The sequence below is a fragment of the Carlito syrichta genome, unplaced genomic scaffold (assembly GCF_000164805.1).
Source record: "Carlito syrichta isolate Samal-C Ts95f unplaced genomic scaffold, Tarsius_syrichta-2.0.1 Scaffold142845, whole genome shotgun sequence".
NCBI classification, from domain to species: domain Eukaryota; kingdom Metazoa; phylum Chordata; class Mammalia; order Primates; family Tarsiidae; genus Carlito; species Carlito syrichta.
The window spans coordinates 26,550-50,687 of NW_007086941.1; the positions used below are offsets into that span (position 1 = coordinate 26,550).

Below are 24,138 nucleotides of genomic sequence, written 5' to 3' on the forward strand. Positions count from 1 at the left end.
CTTATCAAAAATAACTTTTAAAATTACCTAACATTTCTGGTGCTTTCCAACTGTAAAATAAAGTGGTTGAACAAGATGATTTATAAGACCCTTCTAACCAGACAATCTATTATTATAGAGTGTATGGATTATAGACTATATGAGTCCAACTGAGAGGATATGACTTGGACTAGTGGGCTCAGGTAAGAGAGAAGAGAGCAGATGGATTCAAGAAATATTTTAGAGTAAAGAACAACAGGACATTGAAAAATGCTAATCTTTTCTTTAGTTCTACTTGTGGATACTGTGTCACCAGCAATTCAGTTAACATCAAACCTAGTCCAAATGCTCATTGCATTATGGTTTTAATAAGGTAAAACTTTAGTGTTTGATGTTGTGTTATGATATCTAATAAGTAATTATCACCTAATTCAGAGAGTAAGTCAAAAGTTATTTTATCAGAAATGAAAAAGGAATAAATAATACCTTTTTATGAATGCTCCTTTGACAACAGAGGCAGAGGCATGATGGTACAGGGGAAGGACCATTGGTTTTAGAGCTGAGTCACCTGTGCTTAAATTCTGACTCTGCCTTTACCTACTTATATAACCTTAAACAAACCACTTAACTTTTCTAAACTGTAGTTTCAAATGGAGATAATAATCTCTTCTTCACAAAACATTTTTAAAAATGAAATAACTGATATCTACTCATAATTGATGTTCAATAATTTCTTGTTTTCTCAACTTACAAATAGCCATTCTAGTAATCTACACTCTTCAGATTGTTTGCTAAACCTCAGAAATGTTTTTTAAAATTAGAAGAATTTGACTCAATTCCCTGAATTTCTAGGTGAAGAAATCACAGTGGTAAAAAGAAATCACAGTGGTAAAAAGACTTGCTTGAGAACACAGAGTTTACTGGGGGACTGGAACAAGAACTATTTTCTCCAAACACCTAGCATCTTTTCAATTTACCACATTGCTTCATGTGTACTCTCTGTCATGTTTAATGGAATATTTTATAAGATCTCCACATATCCATTTTTATCTCCTAAAGCCTCAAGAGGGTGATGATTAATAGCGACCTTATGTTCTCTTTGCTAGTTATACTCTACAGGAAAACTTCCTGGAACCAGAATGGCAGAGTTAAAAGCCAAGTATACCTTGCTGCATGACACTGTGATCAGGTATGCTGTTTACCAATGTGGAGACATGTCTGATCATCCTTAAATTTCTTACTCATGGTGAGACCTATCTTTTACATTCATCCCAAAACAGACCCTGAAGCAAGGATCTGAGAAGTGATGATGCAAAAAAGCATCATAAGAGGGTAAAGATGTGAGACTGGACAGGGAGGAATCCAGCTGGAGATCTGTTCATCTGCGGGTTTACACGATGGGCTACTGGGCTCAGTCTCACAGAGGAGCCTCTGAGTGACTGCAGAACGCACATACAACTCTCCCACCGAGGATTGATGAAACTGGGATTATTTGCCCATTTCCACCCCTCATTGACTAAGGATTGCCCCTAGGGAGATTAGCTCCTGGCACTTCTAGCTTGCCCTTAGAGAAGCCAAGCAAGCTCCTATGGCCAGAGACAGCTCTCCGGCAGAGGGACATGGATGCTCTGGTAACTGTCCACCACAGCTACAGGTAAACAAGGGGATGTGGATGGACACTGACAGTGTCTGCTACAGAACACTCCTGCAGGACTCTTCTCCCCACCTCTGTTCACCACTCAGAGGCATAGATTCTACAGCAACCCCAGTCTATGTCTGCTGAGACTCTATCTTTACTTCTTTTTTTTTTTTTTTATTGAGTTGGAGTCTCACTCTGTCGCCTAGACTGGAGTGCAGTGGCCACTCCCAGCCACCGCAGCCTCGATCTGCTGGGCTCCGGCGATCCTTCCGCCTCAGCCTTCCGAGTAGCCGGAATTACAGGCATACGCTATCACGCCCGGCTGATTTTTTTTTAATTTATTGTAGAGATGAGGTCTCGCTGCCCAGGTGGGTCTCGAACCTGCAGGCTCAGGCAATCCACTCACCTCAGCCTCCCAAAGGCACGGGATTACAGGCTGAGCCACCGAGCCCGGCTATCTTTACTTTTTATCTCCTCCCCATACCTTGCCAAGTCCTGGCTAGCAGCAGGTCAGAAGAATAGGCTACCACAGAATAGTCCAACAAGGTTTCCTGGGCACTGGCTGTTAGCCATTGGGAATCAAGGGGGAAAAGAAGTGAAGAAAGAAGGGAGAATCTTATTGTGCTGTGATTCCTTACCCCTCCCAAATCTTGTTCTTCCTTTCCCCACATCCTGCCTCATAGCCTTACATGGTGTCTTCATCAAAAGCCAAGAAGAAGGGTCAGGTGCGGAGGCTCACATCTGTAATCCCAGCACCTTGGGATGGGGGGGGTGAGATGGGAGAACCTCTTGAGACCAGGAGTTCAACACTGCCTAGGCAACAGAGTGAGACTTTGTCTCTACGAAAAGTTAAAAACTTAGCTGGGTGCGGTGGTGCACACCTATAGTTCTAGCTACTCGAGAGGCCGAGGCAGGAGGATCACTTGAGCTCAGGAGTTCAAGGCTGCAGCAAGCTATGATTGCACCACTACATTCCAGCCTGGGTAACAGAGTAAGATCCTGTCTCTTTAAAAAAAAAAAAAGTGGGGTGGGAGGGGACAAAGAGAGACAGCAACGGATATAAACTCCATCCTACTGCTCTCCAGCCATCCTCTTCCCCTAGTGCCTGCTTCTTATTTGTCCAGAGCCATTTAGTTACCCTGAAGGTGAGAACAGGAGCATGTGGGAAGAGCTGCATCCCTGGGCAAACATCAGGTATCCCCTCCCCACACTTACTTAGTTCCACCCAAGCTCCACACAACCCTCCAGAGCAGGAAGCCTTGGCTCCTCTACCTCGCTAGCCCAAAGTCAAATCCTCACCCTCACCCCTACAGCAACTCCACTTTCTCATAGTTGGTCCTGCCTGCCAGTGTATACTCATAGCTCTCAAGACTCAGAAATTTTGAGGCTTTAAATGGAAAGGCTGGAGTAATCTTTTTTGACATGCTTCACACTGTTTAACTGGGAAAAAAAACTACCTGGAGTTCTCAGGGCATCCCTCTGAGCCTCTTTGCAGATACAAGGAATATTGGAGCGTTTCTCACCCTCTGAAAAGCTCTTATCTAGAGCCCAATGGAGCTCTGTAGGGTGCTCTGACTTGACTTCCTTCTCCCAGACCCACAACTCAGCACCCCCGGGCCCCAGTGACAAACAGAAATGCAGGACCCTGACTATGGTGTCATTTCTTCCTGCTTCCAGGTTGTGTTGCAAAACAGATACTTCCCTTCTGCTACCCACATTTTACCTCCTCTTGACCCCTTAGTTCCCTCTCTTGCTATTACAGGCACCTACCACCCTCTCTTACTCCTATTGCCTGCTGGATAGGAAAGACATGAAGAAGTGGACTCTCTGTTTGTGCTGCTGGGCTGCAGACAGGCTGATCTAGGCTGGAAATACTGAACTGAAACTGAATGAATTTTCCATAGAAATCACTATATGAGTTGTTAAATTCTCTTTGCTGACACTATATTTCAAGTATATTTCAAGCCCTTTGTTTTCTGGCTAGAACCCTAACCATTGTGTCTTCTTCTTTCTGTGGGAAAACAGGCACTATGGCCTGAGTTAGCATCTTACAATTCTAACAGTTGAATTCCAGCATATTAAGGAGATCAGATAACTTTAGATTTACAAAGTATATTAGCATACAAGGAAATTGAAGCATAAGAGAACAACTTCAGCTTTCACTGATAGAAATTATTTGTGCTGTCATTGTAGCTATTGTTGCTATTTGGTACCTAACATAGTACACTAGGACATATTACATTGCAGTAAATGTTTTACTGGGATGCTATTGAGCCAATAGCATTTCAAAGCCTGGGGAAATGGGTGCAGCTGATAGCTTCAGTTGAGACAGTCTTGATCTAGTCATTAGGCAACTCTGCAATGAGCTGAAACCTGAAGAGTCTTTTAGTGAGAAAACTTGGTGGAGAACGAACACCAAAGGAGAGTACCGACTTTGAAACAGGAAGTGGCAAGGACCTGCTTCTGAATAAGAAGGTGAGGGAGCTAATGTGAGGGTTTCTGGGAAAGTTGAATCATGTCCACTAGTAGGGCAGGGACATATGCTATTTTGCAGCATAGGGGAGATCTAGAAGATACTGGGGATTCCACCAAGCCCAATTTCTACATCATCGGCCAAATGTTTTGCCCCTTTCCCTAAATAGAGCCAAGGCCATAGAATATACTTGGGGTTGTAGGAATCCCTCTCCACTGTGACATTCAAGTCTAGCTCTAGCCAGGCATCCAAGTTAGGATTGGAAATCCATAAATTGGCCGGGCTCGGTGGCTTAGCCTGTAATCCCGTGCTTTGGGAGGCCGAGGTGAGGGAATTGCCTGAACCTGTGGGTTCGAGACCCACCTGGGCAATTTGGCTAGACCTCATCTCTACAATAAATAAAAAAAATTAGCCAGGTGTGGTAGCACGTGCCTGTAGTTCCAGCTACTTGGAAGGCTGAGGCGGAAGGATCGCCCGAGTCCAGCAGGTCGAGGCTGCGGTGACTGGGAGTGGCCACTGCACTCCAGTCTGGGCAACAGAGTGAGACTCCAATTCAAAAAAAAGAAATCTATAAATTAATTTATGTCCACAATTTTATAGGGGAATTTTTATTCCTAGTTTCTCAGTAAAGTGCCATTAGGGAAGTTTCTGTCTTTTATTAGTTCACTAGAGGGGGAAAGATTGTCCTACAATTATGTCATGAGAATTCAAGAAAGCCAAAGAAAGAACTCGCTCTTTCCCTATTACCCCCTCCTAGGAGGTCTTAATTGTGCTCCAAAGTCAAGTGCAAATATCACATTTTCATTGAATTTATCATTTCTCTGTCATCTCACACTGTCTTGATCTAGATACCAGTGGTGTACTTGTCACCTAATATTCTATCTATTTACATCGCTTTCCGTCTGCTAGACTGTGGGCTTCTTGAGGTCAGGAGCTGAGCCTTACTCACCTCCAGCACCTAGCATAGTACAATCGTCCCTCAGTATCCATGCAGGCTTGGTTCCAGAACCACCTGCAGACACCAAAATCCACAGGTGCTGATATAAAATGGTGTAGTATTTGCATACAACCTATGCACATCCTCCTGTATACTTTATTTTTTTTTATTTTTTTTTTTATTTTTTTTTGAGTTGAAGTCTCACTCTGTCGCCCAGACTGGAGTGCAGTGGCCGCTCCCGGCCACCGCAGCCTCGACCTGCTGGGCTCCAGCGATCCTTCCTCCTCAGCTTTCCAAGTAGCCAGAATTACAGGCGCGCGCTACCACACCCGGCTAATTTTTTGATTTATTGTAGAGATGAGGTCTCGCCTGCCCAGGCGGGTCTCAAACCCGCGGGCTCAGGCAATCCACTCACCTCAGCCTCCCAAAGACGCGGGATTACAGGCTGAGCCACCGAGCCCGGCTCCTCCTGTATACTTTAAATCATCTCTAGATTACTTATAACATCTAATACAGTGTAAGTGCTATGTAAATAGTTGCTATACTATATGTTTAGGAATAATAACAGGGAAAAAGTCTGTGCATGTTCAGTACAGACACAATTTTTTAAAAAAGTTTTCAGTCTGTGGTTGGTTGAATTCATGGCTGTGGAATCCACAGATATGGAAGGCCAACTGTACTTGGCACAAAAAATGTCACCGAGTTGAACTGAGCCCAGGAATAGGCAGCAGCTGTCCTCACTACACCCTGCACAGGAGCCACTAAAGGTATTGTGGGTGTTCACGTCTCGTTATGCAAATCTCTGTTTTCCTGGAACCCAGTACACAAGAGTCAGAAGTCCAGCTGCTGCAGGACGCCAAACGCTTCACTGAGCAAATACAACAGCAGCAGTTTCACCTGCAGCAAGCTGATAATTTTCCAGAAGCATTCTCCACAGAGGTCTCCAAAATGAGAGAACAACTTCTCAAGTATCAAAATGAATATAACGCAGTGAAGGAAAGAGAGTTCCACAATCAGTACAGATTAAATAGGTAAGTACACAATTCTCTCAAGTGCACTGAAGACAAATCCGAGCAAAGCTGTCTCCACATAAATAAAATTAGAAAAAGCAGACTAAATTAAGAAGTAATTTTACTGACAAGGAGAATTAGATAGCAATGTGACGATGATTATGTGCCTGGTTCTTCCCTTGATTCTCTAGAATGGGCAGTCACTGAACAAAGAGGTTACACAACTTCTAGGAAAAAGCACAGGTGACAGAGATCCCTGCTGTGTTTTTCATATGTCAGGAAAGCCATAGACATTGAGAGCTGCAGCCAAAGAGCAAGGACTTGGTGCTCTTTTGTCCTCTCCCTGCCCTGGCCATGGTCCCTCATCCTGTGACTGTGGCATTACTAGAGCATCTGTCTACATAGCAAGGGTCTCTCCCCACACGCACTTCTAAATGATCCTCCGTGAGCTGAGGGTCACATGTGGCTCACTCGGTTCTACTAACATAGCAACAGCAGCACCACATATTCACCCTTTGTCTCCTAACCTATTACTAACCTATTCCTCAGAATCGAGGAAGAAAGTTATCCTTTTGGAAGACACACTTGCTTATACAAACCTTGAGGATGTCATTTAGTGAACTAAGTCAGGCATTTATTGCTAGAAGGGCAAATATTATTTTCCACATCTTCTCTCACATTCCTTCTGTGGAGTAGCAAGTCAGTGGAGGAGTTTGTTCAGCAAGTCACACTATTTAGATTGCATTTGAAAGTGATTGCAAGTCAGGTTCTGTGCTATGGTATGCTATGTGCTGTGCCTGGGTACAGGAGAGAAAGCCAATCCGTGTCTCCTAGAATTTGTTACCATTTAAGGTGGCAGACTTTCTCTAGCTGTTTGTAAGAGTAGGTAGATTTCTGACAGTGCAAATATAATTCAGTCCTGCCTAGAGATAAGCAAATACTTGAGTGACCTCTCAAAGATTTTACAAGCCCTGGTCCTGAATCCTCTTTATTTTATTTTATTTTTTCAACTGGGCAAGGGGAGGTGGATGAAGAAGGTCAGTTTAATCAAGAGAATTCTATTCAGGGCAAAAAGTTGGAGATTTTTTGGTCCCTCAGTATAAACTTGTTTCAGGCTCACTAGTGAGATCTATAAAAAGAAAGCCTAACTATTTCTGTGCTCTGTAAGCACTCTTTCAGCTGAGCAAATAATGAAATTAAAACAATCAGTGGTTGTTCATTAGTATTGAAAATATGAATGCTTGACATTTTCATGAAAGGGTAAGAGGAACATAAGTCAGTTGATATTTAAGTTGTTTAAATTTTCCAAGTATTCCTGCCAAGGAAAAAGGAGAAAAAAAGACCAGCACTGTTGCCTTTTAGGTATAGACAGACAAATTGTTCACTGGGATAGGGAGGGGATGGTGCATAGAGATCTACAGTGAAGAAGAACATTCAAAATGCACATTTGCAGAAATATTTAGTGTGTATTCTTTTTGTATTTTCAATGTATGTTTTTTTAGCTTGAAGAGATTCCTTCTGCTCTCAAATATTAGCAACTTAAGACTTAACAAACTTATTTTTATAAAAGTAACAGTGATACCAAAAGAAATATCAAGAAAGAATTATAGGCTATGTATTTCACTGGCTTCACACGTTTAATATTACAGTCATGTGCCACATAATGATGCTGCAGTCAACGATGGACTGCATATACAAGGGTGGTCCCCTAAGATTATAATGGAGCTGAAAAAGTCCCATTACCTAGTATTTACTATACTATACTTTTTATTTTTATTTTAGAGAACACTTATTTTTTTAAAAGCTAACTATAAAACAGCCCCAGGCAGGTGCTCCAGAAGGTATTCCAGAAGAAGGCATTGTTACCGTAGAGATGATAGGTTCATGTACATTTTTGCTCTCCAAATACCTTCCAGTGAGACAAGATGTGGAGGTGGAAGATAGTAATATTGATGGCCTGTGTAGGCCTATGCAAATGTATGTATTTGTGTTTTCACTTTTAACAAAAAAAAAATTAATCAAAAAAGCTGAGTGTGGATATGAAGAAAAACATATCTTTGTATTGTGTATGATGTGTTTGTGTTTTAAGCTAAGTGCAGTTATGAAAGAGTCAAAAAAATTTTTTTAATTTATACATTCTTAAAGTAAAAAAGTTACAGTAAGCCAAGGTCAATTTATTATCAAGGAAAATTTGTTTTATAAATTTAGTATAGCCTAAATATACAGTGTTTATAAAATCTACAGTAGTATACAGTAATGTCCTGGCCTTTATACTTATTCTCCACTCACTCCCTAACTCACCCAGAGCAACCTCCAGTCCTATAAGCTTCATTCATGGTAAGTACCCTATTCAGATGCGTCATTTTAAAATCTTCTGTCCTATATTTTTATTGTGCCTTGTCTATGTTTAGTTATATAAATACTTACCATTGTGTTATAATTGCCTACAGTATTCAGTACAGTAACATGCTGTACAGGTTTGTATCCTAGGAGCAATAGTCTATAGCCTAGGTGTATAGTAGGCTATACCAACTAGGTTTGTGTAAGTTCTCTCTACGACGTTCACACAAGGAGGGAATCATCTAACAATACATTTCTCAGAAAGTATCCCCATTGTTAAGCAACAAGTGACTGTACATAGTACAGAAACAAATTCACTCAACGCCCACCACCCCCCAGGAAAAAAGTGTTTCCATCCCCACATAAAAATAAAGAAATGAAGCCAGTGAGAGAAAACTATTCATCCAAATTTACAGATGATATTTGTCAGACCAACACAACAAACTCTTATTGAGTGTCTAGATAATAGAAGCCCAAATGACAAACACCCCTCCACCCAATCTCTTTAGGAACTTCTGAATCATTGGCAACTGCTAAGAATAACATATTGTTCAAATACTCTAGACAAATCTGACTCTAATTTTGTTGATTTCTCATGTTTTCACATATGCCCTTTAATAAATAATAATGGTAAGTATAATTATGTAGTTGGTGGTTTGATTACTAAGTCAAATCTATGTTACACTAGTTTTCATTTGGGGGTTAATATTCATTCCTGACCTCTTAACAAATATGCAGTTCCAGAAAGAATATGTAACTTACTTAAGTTAAATAAGTACATTATAAATAAATAGTGAAGTAATTAAATAAATACTACTGATGACTTATTTTTGTAACAAAGTGGAAGCAATGATTTTTCTACATACTTTCTCTGAAATGACTTTCCAATAGTCTCTTCAACCTTTTCCTTGCTTTGACTTTTGGGGCTTCCCTGTTTTCTAGAAATTCCTAAAATTGGACAGCTAATGCATTGTGTCTCTCATGCTAAATCTGATGCATTCTGACAAGTCTTGGTCGGCCTGGAAACAAGGCCACGTCAGTTGGCTCTGTCTGTTGCAGTGTGAGTGTGAAGAGCGGGGGGGCCGCTCAGGCTGCACAGGTGCAGGGCTGTCCCGACATGACCCTGACCTCAGTGACTATTTACTCTCCCATAGCTGGTTCCTGTTGTCCTTGTTGTTGTTCACACAGGTTTTATTCGTTGTTTTTCATTCATGGTCCAGGAATGACAGCAAAGTTGGACCCAAGAAACAACAAATCCAGTAGGAAAGGAAAAGGATTATTTTAGCAATGCATCTGGAATTCCAGAAAATTAGAATATGACAGAGGGGCATACAGGTACTTGAGACTAGTAGGAAGGAAAGACAGCAAGAGTAGATTTTATCTTCTTAACTTTTGTTTTAATCTTTCTTGTTCCCCTGTGGCAACCGATATCTTAACAGAAAAAGCTTAGAACGGATTTCTCAGAGTGTGGTCCTCAGATAACTAAAGAGAAGCACCTGAGATACTTGTTTAAAAGGCAGAGCCAACCCAAAAAGGAAAGATTATTATTTCTCTTCAAGCCCACCCACCACAGTGACATCTGAATTTTTTACAAGTTTCTTACATGATTCTGACTCACAATAGAGTCTGAGAACTGTTGGTTCCAAAGGAGATTCTCAGCCATACTACCTGTCAGAATCACCTGAGTCGTCTCTCGGTGTTCATTCTATCAAACACGTCCAGTGACAGGGAGCTCTCAGCGTCCCAATGCAGTTCATTCCAACTCTGGAAAGTTCCTACATGTAAGTAGTTCTTGGATTCATTCAAAAACTTACCTTCTTGCGATTTCCACCCACTTGTGCTGGTTCTACTTTTTATGGCAGTTGATGCCTCTCGTACATGTCAGCATCTTAAAGTCATAGTAAATGTTTATGCCTTTGCTCTTAGGGTTTACATAGAAATTGTTGATATTTATAAATTGGTAATAAATTGCTTTCTACATTTTCTCCTTACCCACAGATCCTTAAAACCAAAAACTTTTTAACACATGGTTTCAATTAGGATTACTTTGCTGCAGAAATTAGGTAAATTCTAAGGAGCTTGGACATCGAGGCACTCCGTAGTCAGGAAAACTGAAAAATGTCAATTTTAATATGAGTTTAAAAGCTCAATATATATGAAGAGGCACACACAAAATAATGTTTTTGCCCCAGTAATGCTGTGCAAAAATGATCATCCAAAAAGAGAGAAAAATACATAATACATAAAGAAGTTTATGATATCATTATTTATAAAAGTGAACAATGGAAGCAATATGAATTCTTTAAAAATTGTGGAATATTTAAATAACAATGCACTCTCGAAACATTTTTATACTGAAACCTCTAGGGTGAGATAGAACTGCATTCGTATGTCAGCTTAGCCTTGACTGTGTGACTTTGCAAAAGCTGTTTAATGTCTGTTTCTTCATTTGTACAATGAAGATAATTTCTACTCAGCAAGGTTGTGAAGTTTAGATGTGATGCGTGTAAAGCACCTGGCATATAGTAGTTTCAGTATAGGATAAATATTATTTAGGATTATTTTATTGTGATATATCCATCCAATGGGAAACCTTGAAAATAGCTATTATTTATTATGAAATGTGTTTAGCAACTTAGGAAAATATTTTAATTAAATGTTAGATTAAAATGGATTCAACCATACATAAACATTTGAAATGATTTTATTGAAAGATAACGGAAAATAAAAATGATCAACTATGATGTGACAGGATAGGATTATGATCTTTCTCTACAAATTGAAAATACGTGTGTTAAGGAAATAAAAGTCAGTGTTTCTTAACAAAAGAAAAATGTATTCTAGAAATATAGTCAGTTTTAAATGTACTGAAGAATTAGTTATTTTATTATTGTTTAGTGAAAGTATTGTTTTATATTTATTGAAAGGAAAGACAGACCATAAGTCACATCTTGTGGAGGACCTTCATGTCACCATTTTGAAACTCAGAAATACTCAGATTGCCTTTGTAACCAAAAGATGGCAGCACATTACTACCCTCTGGTGGCAGCATGCCTGAGGTGTAGGATCAATATCTGGGAAGTAAAATATATCACCAATTTATATGCAAGCTCCAAAGGCAAAGGCATAAATATTTAAAGCTCAAAAAAACTTCAACTTCGATTTGTGGTCTGGACAACTAATCTGTATTAAATTCAATGTGGTACATATTTATTACACCCAAATTAATCTACATTATTACAAATAAAATTTTATTAAGATAACACAAATTACTAAAAAGTGGGCAAAGCACATGAATAGACATTTTTCAAAAGAAGACATACAAATGGCCAACAAACATAAGAAAAAATGGTCAACATCACTAAGCATCATAGAAATGCAAATTAAAGCCACAATGAGAGATCATCTTACACCAGTCAAAATGGCTATTAAAAAGTAAAAAAATTACAGATGTTGGCAAGGATGCAGAGAAAAAGGGAACACTGTAAATTGGTACAACCTCTATGGAAATATTATGACTTCTCAAATAACTAAAAATTGAGCTACTATTCCATCCAGGAATCCCACTACTGGATATCTGCCCAAAGAAAAGAAATCATTATGCGCCTGCAGTTCCCAATACTTGGAAGGCTGAGGCGGAAGGATCGCCAGAACCCAGCAGGTCAACGCTGGGATGGCCGTGAGCCTGCCACTGCACTCCAGCTGGGTGACAGAGTGAGACTCAACTTAATTCAAAAAAAGAAAAAAAAGCTACCTGCACTTGTATGTTTATCACAGCACTATTTGCATAGCAAAGAAATGGAAACAGTCTGAGTGTCCAATCAAGAGATGATTGGATACATAAAATTATATATATGTATATAATGGAATACTATTCAGCCATAGAAAGAACGAAATCATGTGTTTTGCAGCAACACGGATGAAACGGGAGGCCATTATCTTAAGTGAAATAACTCAGAAACAGAAAGTCAAATAGCACATGTTATCACTTGTATGTGGAAGCTAAATAACATGGACTGTGGAAATAGAGTGTAGATAATAGACATTGGAGACTCAGAAGGGTGGGAAGGGAGTGAGAGACCACCTGGGCAATTTGGCAAGACCTCATCTCTACAATAAGTCAAAAAAATTAGCCGGGCATGGTAGCACGCGCCTGTAGTTTCAGCTACTTGGAAGGCTGAGGGGGAAGGATCGCCAGAGCCCAGCAGGTCGAGGCTGCGGTGGCTGGGAGCAGCCACTGCACTCCAGTCTGGGCGACAGAGTGAGACTCCAACTCAGAAAAAAGAAAAGAAAATATTTGATGGGTACAATGTATATTATTCAAGTGACGGTTACATTGAAAGCCCAGACTTCACTACTACTCAATATATCCAGGTAACAAAACTACACTTATACCCCTTAAATTTATACAAATAAAAAATAATACTAACACCTGGTGTGCATGCACCTAGCTTTGTGTTTGCAGATCTACAGGCTAATGGGGATCTGCTTATTTGATATGACTATGGACATAGTATTCTAGGTATTACACTTTTATTTTGTATTGATCACACTTGGAATGTCCTGTGACTTTCTTGGCACTTAGTAGTCAGCCATTAAATGCAGAATAGTAGAAAAACAAAAAATATTTTTCTTTGACTTCTTTAGGTAGTCTGATGAATAAAACAGAGTTCAAAATAAGGTCACTGGAAGAAGAAAATAAACAAGCAATTATATCCAGCTCATTATAATTTATTTTGTGTAGAACATTCAAACTAACCCTATTCAGAGCAATTTTCAAAATTCATTTTAGTACATGTCACTTCATTCTATCAGTTATAATGATAATATATGTAGAGGGGTGGGGTTTTTTTTAATTTTTCTCATCCACAAGTGTACAAAACCATATGTTCCCATTCACTGTCTATATGTCCTAATATTTTGTATTTCTTTGTTAATTTCAACTTACAATGATGACTAGCTTTCAGAAAACGTTCTGGCATTTCTTTTTATAAATGTCAATTATATCCAATTGATGATGGTGTTATTGAGTGTAACTATGTCTTTACTGTTTTTCTGCCTTCTGGATCTGTCTGTCTTTGATAGAGGGCTGTTGAGGTCTCCAACGGCAAGGGTGGATTCATCTACTTCTCCTTGTAAATCTATCAGCATCATGTATTTTGATGCTCTGTTGTTAGGTGATATACATTAAGAATTATTAGGTCACAGAGAATTGACTCCTTTATCATTATGTAATGCCCATCTTTGTCTCTGATAACTTTTCTTGCTCTGAAGTGTGTTCTGACTGAAATTAATACAGTGACACCAGTTTTCTTTTGATTAGTGTTAGCGTGGTATGACTTTATCCATTACATCTCCATCTATATGTGTCTTTATATTAAATGTGGGTTATTTGTAGACAACTATATGTTTGGGTCTTTGATCCAAACTTTGATAGCTGGATTTTTTGATCCACTCTGACAATCGGTCTTTTGACTGACGCATAATGTGATTATTGTTACAGATGGATTAACACCTACCATATTTGTTGCTGTTTTCTATGTGCTGCCCTTGTTCTTTATTTCTGTTTTTGTTGCCCCCTCTTTTTCTGCCTTTTGTGGTTCTAACTGAGCATTTTGTATAATTCCATTTTCTCTCCTTTCTTGGTATATCAGTTGTACTTCTTTTTTTTTTTTTTTTTTTACTTCTTTTAGTAGTTACCCCAGAGTTTGTAATAGACATTTGCAACTAATCCAAGACCACTTTCACATTACACTATACCACTTCAACTACATTATAATAACAGATAATCCTATTTCTCCTTCCTATTCTTTGAGTCATCACTGTCAACTATTTCACTTATACATATGTATACATAGATATACATAAATATATATGCATATATAATTGAATACATTGTTCCTATTATAACTCTAAAGAGTTATCTATTATCTCAAATAATAATAACAAAAATTAAAATTTTCTTTTACCTTCACTCATTTCCTCTCTAATGCCCTTCATTTATGTAGATCCAAGTTTACAACCTATATAATCTTTCTCTAAGATTATATAGGTTTTAACATTTCTTGCAAATCAGGTCTACTGGCAACAAATGACCTAAATTTTTCTTTGATAAAATATTTTTTTTTCCTTCACTTTTGAATAATAATTTCACAGAGTACAGAGCTTTAGTCTAGTGGGTTTTTTTCTCTCGATACTTTAGATATTTCACTCCACCCACATCTTGCTTGCCCAATTTCTGAGGAAGAGTCAGATGTAATTCTTATCTTTGCTCCTCTATAGGTAAGCATACTTTTCCTCTAACTTCTTTCTGGATTTTTCTTTCTCTTTGATTTTCTGTAATTTATATATGATCTGCCCAGCTTCAGCTCTTTGAGACATTTATTCTGCTTGGTGCTTTTTAAGCTTCCTGGGTCTGTAGTTTGACTTCTGACTAAATTTGAGGAAAATTCTTAGCCATTATTGCTTCAAATATTTATTTTGGGTTTTTTTCCCCTCTCTACTCTCTCCTTCTAATTACTCCCATTATGAATATTTACACTTTGTGCAGTTGTCCAAGGGTTCTTGGATATTCTATTCTGGTTTTTTTTTCTAGTCTTTTTTATTTTTGTTTTTCAGTTTTGGTAGTTTCTATGAAGATATCCTCAAGCTCAGAGACTATTTCCTAGGCATGTTCATTCTATTAATAAGCTCATTAAAAGACTCTTCATTTCTGTTACAGTGCTAGCACTGATCTCTAGCATTTCTTTTTTATTCTTTCTTAGAATTTCTATCTCTCTGCTTACACTGCCCATCTATAATTAGATGCTGTCTACTTTATCCATTAGAGTTCTTAGGATCTATATATTTTTTTAAGTTTTGGGGTACAATTCAGGGTTACATATACAAATGGTCATTCTGTCGGTAAAGTTTGGGCCTCACTTTGATTCCCCGTTCACCTAGTTTGAGATCAGGTACTCTTAGTGATGAAGTGTGCCCCTCTCCCTTGCCTGGCAATTTCCCACTACTGTCAATCCCTTTCTCATAGTATTATGATGATTCTTCAGGGTCCACTTATGAGTGAGAACATGTGGTATTCAGTTCTTGGTTTCTATAATTGATCACTCAGTATTATAGACTCTAAATCCATCCAAGTTGCTGCAAAGTTCATAATTTTGTCCTCCTTTATGGCTGTGTAATATTCCATCGTGTATATGTACCATGTTTTTTTATATAGTCCTCTTTCAAGGGGCAGTACAGTTAGTTCCATGTTTTTGCCATTGTAAATAATGTTGCAATAAACATGAGTGTGCAGGTATATTTTTCATAGAGTGTTTTGGTATATTCCCAGAAGGGGGATTGTGGGGTTGCATAGAAGGTCGACTTTTAGATCTTTTAGGACTCACCAAACTATTTTCCACAGAGTTTGTACTAGTTTACACTCCCACCAACAACACAGAAATGTTCCCTTTTCCCCACATCCTCTTCAGCACGTCATTTTTTGTTATTGATGATGGCCATCCTGACTGGAGTTAGGTGGTATCTCAGTTTTAATTTGCATTTCTATGATGATTAAAGATTTGAGCACTTTTTCATGTATCTGTTGGCTGCTCATATGTCTTCTTTTGAGGAGTGTCTATTCATATATTTTGCCCACTTTGTAATAGGGCTGTTCATTTTTTTTCCTTTTGGAACTTTTGAGTTCCTTGTAGATCCTGATATTAGGCTTTTGTCAGATATACAGTTGGCAAATATTTTTTCCCAGTCTGTAAACTGTCTCCCTGCTCTTTTGATGATTTCTTTTTGCTTTGCAGAAACTTTTCAGTTTGATGAGGTCCCACTTGTCTATCTTATCTCTTATGGCATGAGTTCTTAGTATATTAATCATAGATTTAAATTTCTGGTCTGATAATTCAAATATCCCTTTCATATCTGGTTCTAATGCTTATTCTGTTTCTTCAAACTGCTTTTTGCCTTTTAGTGTGCCTTGCAGTTTTTCTTGATAGCCAGAGATGATGTACTACATAAAAGGAAATGCTGCAAATAGGAATTTTGCAACATGGTGGCAAGATGTGGAGAGTGGGGACAAACTCTATAGTCCTACGACTAGGTTCTAGTCTTTTGGTGAGCCTGTGCCTCTGAACTGTGAGCTTCATCAGTGCTTCTCACTTAGGAGAGACAGAATGGCTAGAGTGAGCTAGAATTGTGTGTTTCCCCATCTTTACAAGGAAGGCTAGAGTCAGCTGGAGTTGGGTATTTCACTTTCCCCAGGTCAGTCAGACTCTGATAAAACCCCAGCAGGTTAAGCTCTGGTTAAATAGTCTCTCAAAACAGGCCTTGTTAGTAAGAGTGGAATACTCTGGCATATTTCAAAATGCTTTCTCCACCACCACCACCTCCCTGCCCCCCATCACTGGAACACAAGGAAATTTTTATCTAATATTCACTGTGAAGACTTGGTTAAGCTCTTGGAGGTAAAACTCACAAAACTGTGTCTGACTGGAGACTTTTACTGTTAGACTCATCCACACTGAACCTCCAGAAATTCACCAATTAAGATTTTTCTTTTTTCTTTCTTTCTTTTTTTTTTTTTTTTGAGTTGGAGTCTTACTTTTATCACCCAGGCTGGAGTGCAGTGGCACACTCACAGCCACCCCAGCATCAACCTGCTAGGCTCAGGCGATATTTCCGTCTCAGCCTTCCAAGTAGCTGGAACTACAGGCATGCGCTACCACACTTAGCTAATTTTTTTTTTTTTTTTTTTGTAGAGATGAATTCTCTTCAAGTTGCCTAGGCTCTTCTCGAACCAGTGGGCTCAGGCAATCCTCTCACCTCAGCCTCCCGAAGTGCTGGGATTACAGACTTGAGCCACCTCATCTGGCCATGATTTAGATTTTTCTACCCAGCACTGCTTCCTGCAGAGGTTTCTGTTTGTGGGTTTCTGCTCCAATAAGCTGCACTTCCCTGCATTCACCCTCTGTCTCTCCAATTTGGAGGGCAGAGGTTTCTGCATGACCTCATTTGTATTAAGGATATCAGAATTGTTGAATTTTCTGTTTGTTTAGCATTGTATTATTTATTGTTAGGATGGAGTGGAGCCTTCTAAGTTTCTTACATGCAGGAATGGAAACTGGAAATATTTTGCTTTTGTTTAACTAGTTCCTCTTCATTTTTTGAATTTTTAAATTTTGGTCCCAGAAATCAGTTATCAGCTTCCACCCTATTTCTATCTACAGTTTCTCCCAGAGTGATCCCATTCAGTTCTGTGGTCTTAAACATCATCTAATGGTTCTAGTTCCAAGTAAGATGGAGTAAGTCTTCTTCATCCTTTCTCTCTCACTGAACACAACTGTAAAATTGGATGGAATGCATGGAGCATGTATCTGAGGATTCTGAAAAGTAAATAGTAGCAGGCAGACTGGGGAAGAAGATCAGAATTCAAAGTAGGATTAAACTAGTGGTGAATTTATTATTCCCCCCCCCCCTTCTAGTAGTATCTAGCCTGAATGCTAGATATCATGAAATCCAGAGGTAAACATTGACTCAAACAGAGATATCTCCAGAAAAAGCCCTCTAGTTCTGGCTCAAGGAGCAAGTGAGGAACACATGATGCTCAGCAAGAGTACAAAACCCTTGTTTTGTTTTGCTTTTTCACCTTATCCATTCTCTCACACCTCAGCTCCCAGGAAATATTGAGACAATAGTAGCAGAGGTCACATGTAATGGGATCCCACAGGAGTCAAAATTCTGAGGGAAAGGAGCCCTTGCTATTTTAGAAACTGTGATTCTCGAGAGGGTTTTAAAGACCCACCCCCATCCCCCAGCCTGGCCCAATACATGAGCATGATCAGAAGTGATAGCCAAGGGCAACTACTCTCCACCTTCCTGGTCAAAGGTCCAATAGGGAGAAGATTCACATATTCAGAAAGTACTGAACTGATCACAGAGAAGGAAGAACTTGTAAAAGAAAACCCATTAACTTATTTCTGAACTTCTGGGCTCATCCCCAACTTGTGCATCTGTGAATCTGACCCTGAGCAGCTTGCCAAAGACTTTGAAAACTGAATTAAGATAGTCCACTTCCCAGGCCCCAAACTTGTCAGAGGGTGGCACACATGCAGGAAAGGTGTGAACAGCACTGCAAAGGTACTGAAAACCAACTATAGAAATGATCCCTGAAAGTATAGTCTTACTGAATACCGAACTGATATTGAAAGCATATCCCCCAAAAGTTGGCTAGACCCTTTGACCTGAACCTAACAGCTAAAACAAAAATATCAGTTCATAGGATTTTAAACAAGACTCAGAATCTCATTATATAATTTCCAAGGTACAATCCAAAATTTTTCATATATAAAAAACCAGAAAATGTCAATGTGCATGAGAAAAGACAATCAATAGATACCAGTATTGAGATGGTACAGGTGTTTGAATTATCTGAATTATAATTCCAGCAATTTCAAATGCCTTTGAAATGAACAGAAAATAGAAAGTTTCAGAAAAACAAATAAAATATATAAAGAATATCCACATGAAATGAAAGATACGGTAACTTTAAAAAAACTCACTAGATGGAATTGGATATGACAGATATCAGTGAACTTGAAGATAGATAAATAAAAGGTATGCAATCTGAGCAACAGAGAAAAAAATGAATAAAAATAAACAGATCCTTAGGCATCCATATGACAATAGAAAAAAAAACCATCTAATGCATATCGCTGGAATTGCAGAAAGAGAAGAGAAAGTATGTGGTGCTAGAAAAATATTTGAAGATATAATGGCTGAAAATTTCCCAAATTTTGTGAAGGAAATAAGCCCACAGATTTCAAAAAGCTCAATGAATCCACCAAAGGTAAACCCAAAGAAATACATTCCAAATGCATCACAATAAGACCTGAAAACTAAAGACAAAGAAAAGTCTTGAAAGAAGCAAGAAATAGAGAGACTTCGAGAATGATACTCATGCTTATAATTTTGAAAATTATGCCAAGTGAAATGCCATGACCAAGAGGAGGAAGGAACAGAAAAACAGTAGGCTTCATAAGGAAAGATAATGAGTTTTAATTTGAGGAGTCTGTGATTCACATAGCTGGAATAGTCCAATAAAAAATTGAAAATAAAATTTGGGAACTCCAGAGAAGTTCTGGGCTGGAGCTATGATGTATAAGTCATCCCTGTAATTGAATCTGTGGAAACAGCTTAGAGAATTAAAAATAAAAAAAAAAAAAAGCTAGGCTTCAGCTAAGCTATGCAATAATAACAAACACATCTTAAAATCTCAGTGGAATAACATATCACAATTTTGTTTCTGGCTCATAGCACAGTCCTGCTAGTCATGTAGCCTCTTTAATCCTGTAACTTTGCCAACTGGAACACTTGCCTTTCAAGTTTAACACCTCTGGGAAAGATATTTGATACTTACTTCCACTTACCTTACATTGGCAAGAATAAGTTCCGTGGCCCTCATCCAAATGCAAGGGAGGTTGTGAAGTATAGTTCATCTCTGTGTCCAGGATGGGAAAATGGTGTAATGAACATGTGGCACTGTGTTTGTCACAAAGGCCAAAGACAGTTCCTTATGAATTTAACCAAACAATGATGAGATACAAATATAAACAAAGTATTCCCACCTGGGCTTCTTATGAGTTCTTGTCAGCGTTTATTAGTTTGGAATGGAAACAAAATTTAAAAGAATTGTCCTCAAATGCCCAAAACTAATATTCACTTTAACTTGAATCCTGATCTAAATCTGTCTTTAACCTGAAATATTTATTTAATCCCTTGGATATTCATGTTTCTACCACATTTGGGTCTCTGTAAAGTTTCCTCTGGCTCTAACATTCTATGATTTTTCTCTACAATGTTTCTCTCTAACATGCCCATTGATGGGCAGGAAGGTTGGTTCTGTGTTTTTGCTAATGAGGATAGAGCTGTGGATAGTGGTGTGACAAGCATAAGAATACAGATGTCCTTTTGGTAAAATGATTTGTAATCCTTTTGGTATCTACCTAGTAGTGAGATTGCTGGGTTGAACTATTTTTAGTTCTTCGAGAAATCTCCAAATTATATGCTTCAAGAATGTAATTGCTACACAAAACTAAAACTGAGTGCTTGGTATAGTCCTTCTCCACACCTTTAAACAACGGTGGAGCCTTCCCATCTATGATTTCCATGAAGTTCTCCTCCAATCTGGATGTAGAAGAAGGTGATGCAATAAGTTAAACGAGGGAAGATATATTTCCATATGCATGCTCTTATCTCATTTAGCATATAAATTTACTTCAAAATAATAAAAGTGGGAATGAAATTAATTTTAGTCCTTTCATTTATTCCTATACATATTTTTGATTTTTAAATTATCTTATTTTAGATTCAAGGGGTACACGTGCTAGTTTGGTGCATAGGCATGTTGCATGATGGTGAGGTTTGGGCTTCTGTTGGTGGTGAGCATGGTAGCCAATGGGCTGTTTTTCAGTCTTTACTCCAGTTACTCCTTCCCCCGGTTAGGAACTCCCAGTGTCTGTTGTCTCCATCCTTACTCCTGTGTTTACCCAGTGTTTAGCGCCCACTTACAAACAAGAACATGCAGTGCTCACTTTTCTGTTTGTGATAACTTGCTTAGAATTATGGTCTCCAGCTCCATCCATGTTGCGGCAAAGGACATGTTTTCATTTTTTTTCTGTCTGCATAGTATCCCATAGTGTACATGTACCACATTTTTCTTATCTGGTTCACCATTGCTGGGTACCTAGGTTGGTTCCATGTTTTTGCTGTTGTGGACAAGTGCAGGTGTCTTTTTGGTAGAACAGTTTATGCTCCTTTGGGTGTATACCTAGTAGTGGGATTGCTGACTTGAATGGTAAATCTATTTTTAGTTCTTTGAGGAGTTTCCAAACAGCTTTCCACAGAGGCTACACTAGCTTACATTCTCACCATTGGGAATGAGCATTCTCTTTTCTCCACATTGTTGCCAAGATCTGTTTTTTGGATTTTTGGTTTTTGGTTTTACTTTTTTAATAATACAGTTCTGACTAGTGTGAGATGGTATTCCATTGTGTTTTGATTTGCATTTCTCTGATGACTAGTGATGATGAGCATTTTTCCATATGTTTGTAGGCAGTTTGCATGTCTTCCTTTGCAAAGTATCTGTTCATATCCTTTGTTCAACCACTTTATAAAGGGTTATTTGTTTTTTTTCCTCTTGATTTAAGTTCCTTATAAATTCTAGATATTAGCCTGTTTTGGGATGCAGAGTTTGAAACTATTTTCTCCCATTCTGTAGGTTGTCTATTTACTCTGTTCCTGGGTTCTTTTGCTGTGCAGAAGCTCTTTAGTTTGATTAGGTCACACATAAATTTTGGGTTTTGCTGCTTTTGCTTTTGAGGTCTTGTTTATTAATTCATTGTATAAGCCAATGTCCAGAAGAATGTGTCCTAGACTTTCTTCTGGGAATTTATAGTTTGAAGTCTTATGTTTAAGTCATTAGTCCAGCTTGAGTTAATTTTTGTATGTGGTGAGAGGAAGAGGTCCAACTTCATTCTTCTGCATATGGTTAGCCAGTTTTGGTCAGTCCCATTTATTGAATAGGGTATACTTTCCCCAATGTTTCTGTCAACTTTGTAAAAAATGAGATGGTTATAAGATAGCACTTTTACTTCTCCGTTCTCTATTATGTTCTCTTGGTCTATGTGTCTATTTTTGTGCTGTTTTGGTTACTGTGTCCTTGTAATATAGTTTAAAGTCTGGCAATGTGATGCCTCCAGCTTTGTTCTTTTTGCTGAGTATTGTTTTGGTTATTTGGGCATTTTTGTTTGTTTGTTTGTTTTTTCCTCCATATGAATTTAAGTATTCTTTTTTCTAGACTTGTGAAAAATGATGTTGGTAATTTAATAGGGATTGTGTTGAATCTGTAGACTGCTTTAGGCAGTATGGACATTTTGAAAATACTGGTTTTGCCTATACATGAGCATGGAATGTTTTTTCATTTGTTTGTGTCATCCTTTATTTCCTTAAGCAGTGTTTTGTAGTTCTCACTAGAGATATTTTATCTCTTTGGTTAAATGAATTCTGAGGTACTTGTCTTTTTTGAGTTTTTTTGTTTGTTTTGGCAGATATTGTCAATGAGATTGTGTTCTTGATTTGGTTTTCAGTTTGAATGTTGTTAGTGTATAGAAATGCAACTAACTTTTGAGTGTTGATTTTGCATCCTAAGACTTCACTGAATTTATTTATGAGTGCTAGTAGTCTTTTGGTGAAATTTTTAGGATTTTCTAAATATTAAATCAGATCATCTGTGAAGAAGCAATAATTTAACTTCCTCTTTTTCCTATTTGGATAATTTTTATTTCTTCCTCTGGCTAGGACTTCCAATACTACACTGACTAGGAGTGGTGAGAATGGGAAACCTTGTCTTGTTCCAGCTCATAAGAGGAATGCTTCCAACTTCTGCCCATTAAGTATGATGTTGGCTGTCATAGATGACTCTTACTATTTTGAGGAATGTTCCTCTGATGTCTAGATAATTGACAGTTTTTATCATGGATTTTATCAGATTTCTTTTTCCCTGCATTTATTGAGATAAACATGCGGTTCTTGTTTTTACTTCTGGTTTTACGTTGAATTACATTTACTGATTTGCATATGTTGAATCAGCCTTGCATCCTGGGAATAAAACCACCTGATCAAGATGAATAATTTTTTTAATGTGATGAATAATTTTTTTTAAGGTGATGCTGGATGCAATTTGCTAGTATTTTGCTGAGGATTTTTGCATTTATGTTCATCAGGGATATCAACTATAGTTTTCTTTCTTTGTTTTGTCTTTGACATATTTTTGGTATTAGGATGATTTTGGCTTTATAGAATGAGTTAGGAAAGAGTCTCTACTTCTCAATTATTTCAGATAATTTTAGTAGTGCTTTCTTGTATGTCTGGTAGAATTCAGCTATGAACCCATGAGGTCCATGACTTTTTTTGGTAGATAGATTTTTATACTGATTCAGCTCCATGACTCATTATTGGTCTATTCAGGGTTTCAATTTCTTCCTGTTTCTATCTTGGGAGGTTATGTGTTTCCAGGAATTTATTCATTTCCTCGATTTTTTAACTTTCATGCATGCAGATGTTTATAATAATATCTGGTAATCCTTTCTGACTGTATTATTTGGTCTCTCTGTCTTTATTTGTTCCTTGTTGTTTGTTAATCTGGTAAGGGGTTTGTCAACTTGCTTATCCTTTCAAAGAACCAGCTTTGTTGTTTATTGATCGCTTGTATGGTTTTTTTGGTGTTGTTTTGTCTCAATTTCATTTATTTCTGCTCTGATTTTAGCTATTTCTTTTCTTCTAGTTTTGATCTTAGTTTGTTCCTGTTTTTCTAGGTCCCTCAGGTGAGATGTTAGATTGTTTACTGGATTATTTCTGTTTTCATGATATAGGAATAAAGTGCAATAAATTGTCCTCTCAGCACTGTTTTAACAGCATCTCAGAAGTTTTTGGTAAGTTGTGTCATTATTTTCATTTGTTTCAAAGAATCTTTTATTTCTGTCTTGACTTTATTGCTTACCCAAAAATTGTTCAGGATCAGTTGTTTAATTCTCATGTATTTGTATGTTTTTAAGGATTCCTCTTGGTGTTGATTTTTAGTTTTATTCTGCTGTGGTCAGAGAAGATGCTTGGCATGCTTTTGATTTTTTGAAATTTATTCAAGCTTGATTTATGACTATGTGGTCAATCTTAGAGTATGATCCTTGTGTGGATGAGAAGAATGTGTGTTCTGTAG

General features: G+C 38.0%; 1 protein-coding gene across 1 annotated transcript in view; it reads left to right on the top strand.

Moving 5' to 3' along the window:
• Positions 1–1,089: 1,089 nt before the first annotated feature.
• The window catches only part of LOC103251374 (coiled-coil domain-containing protein 146-like), a 29,049-nt gene continuing 6,000 nt past the window's right edge, over positions 1,090–24,138 (top strand). The window contains exons 1-2 of the mRNA XM_021708513.1: positions 1,090–1,168; positions 5,850–6,059. Coding sequence (XP_021564188.1) covers positions 1,119–1,168; positions 5,850–6,059 — 260 coding nt within the window. The 5' untranslated portion in view covers positions 1,090–1,118. The remainder of the gene's footprint in view (positions 1,169–5,849; positions 6,060–24,138) is intronic.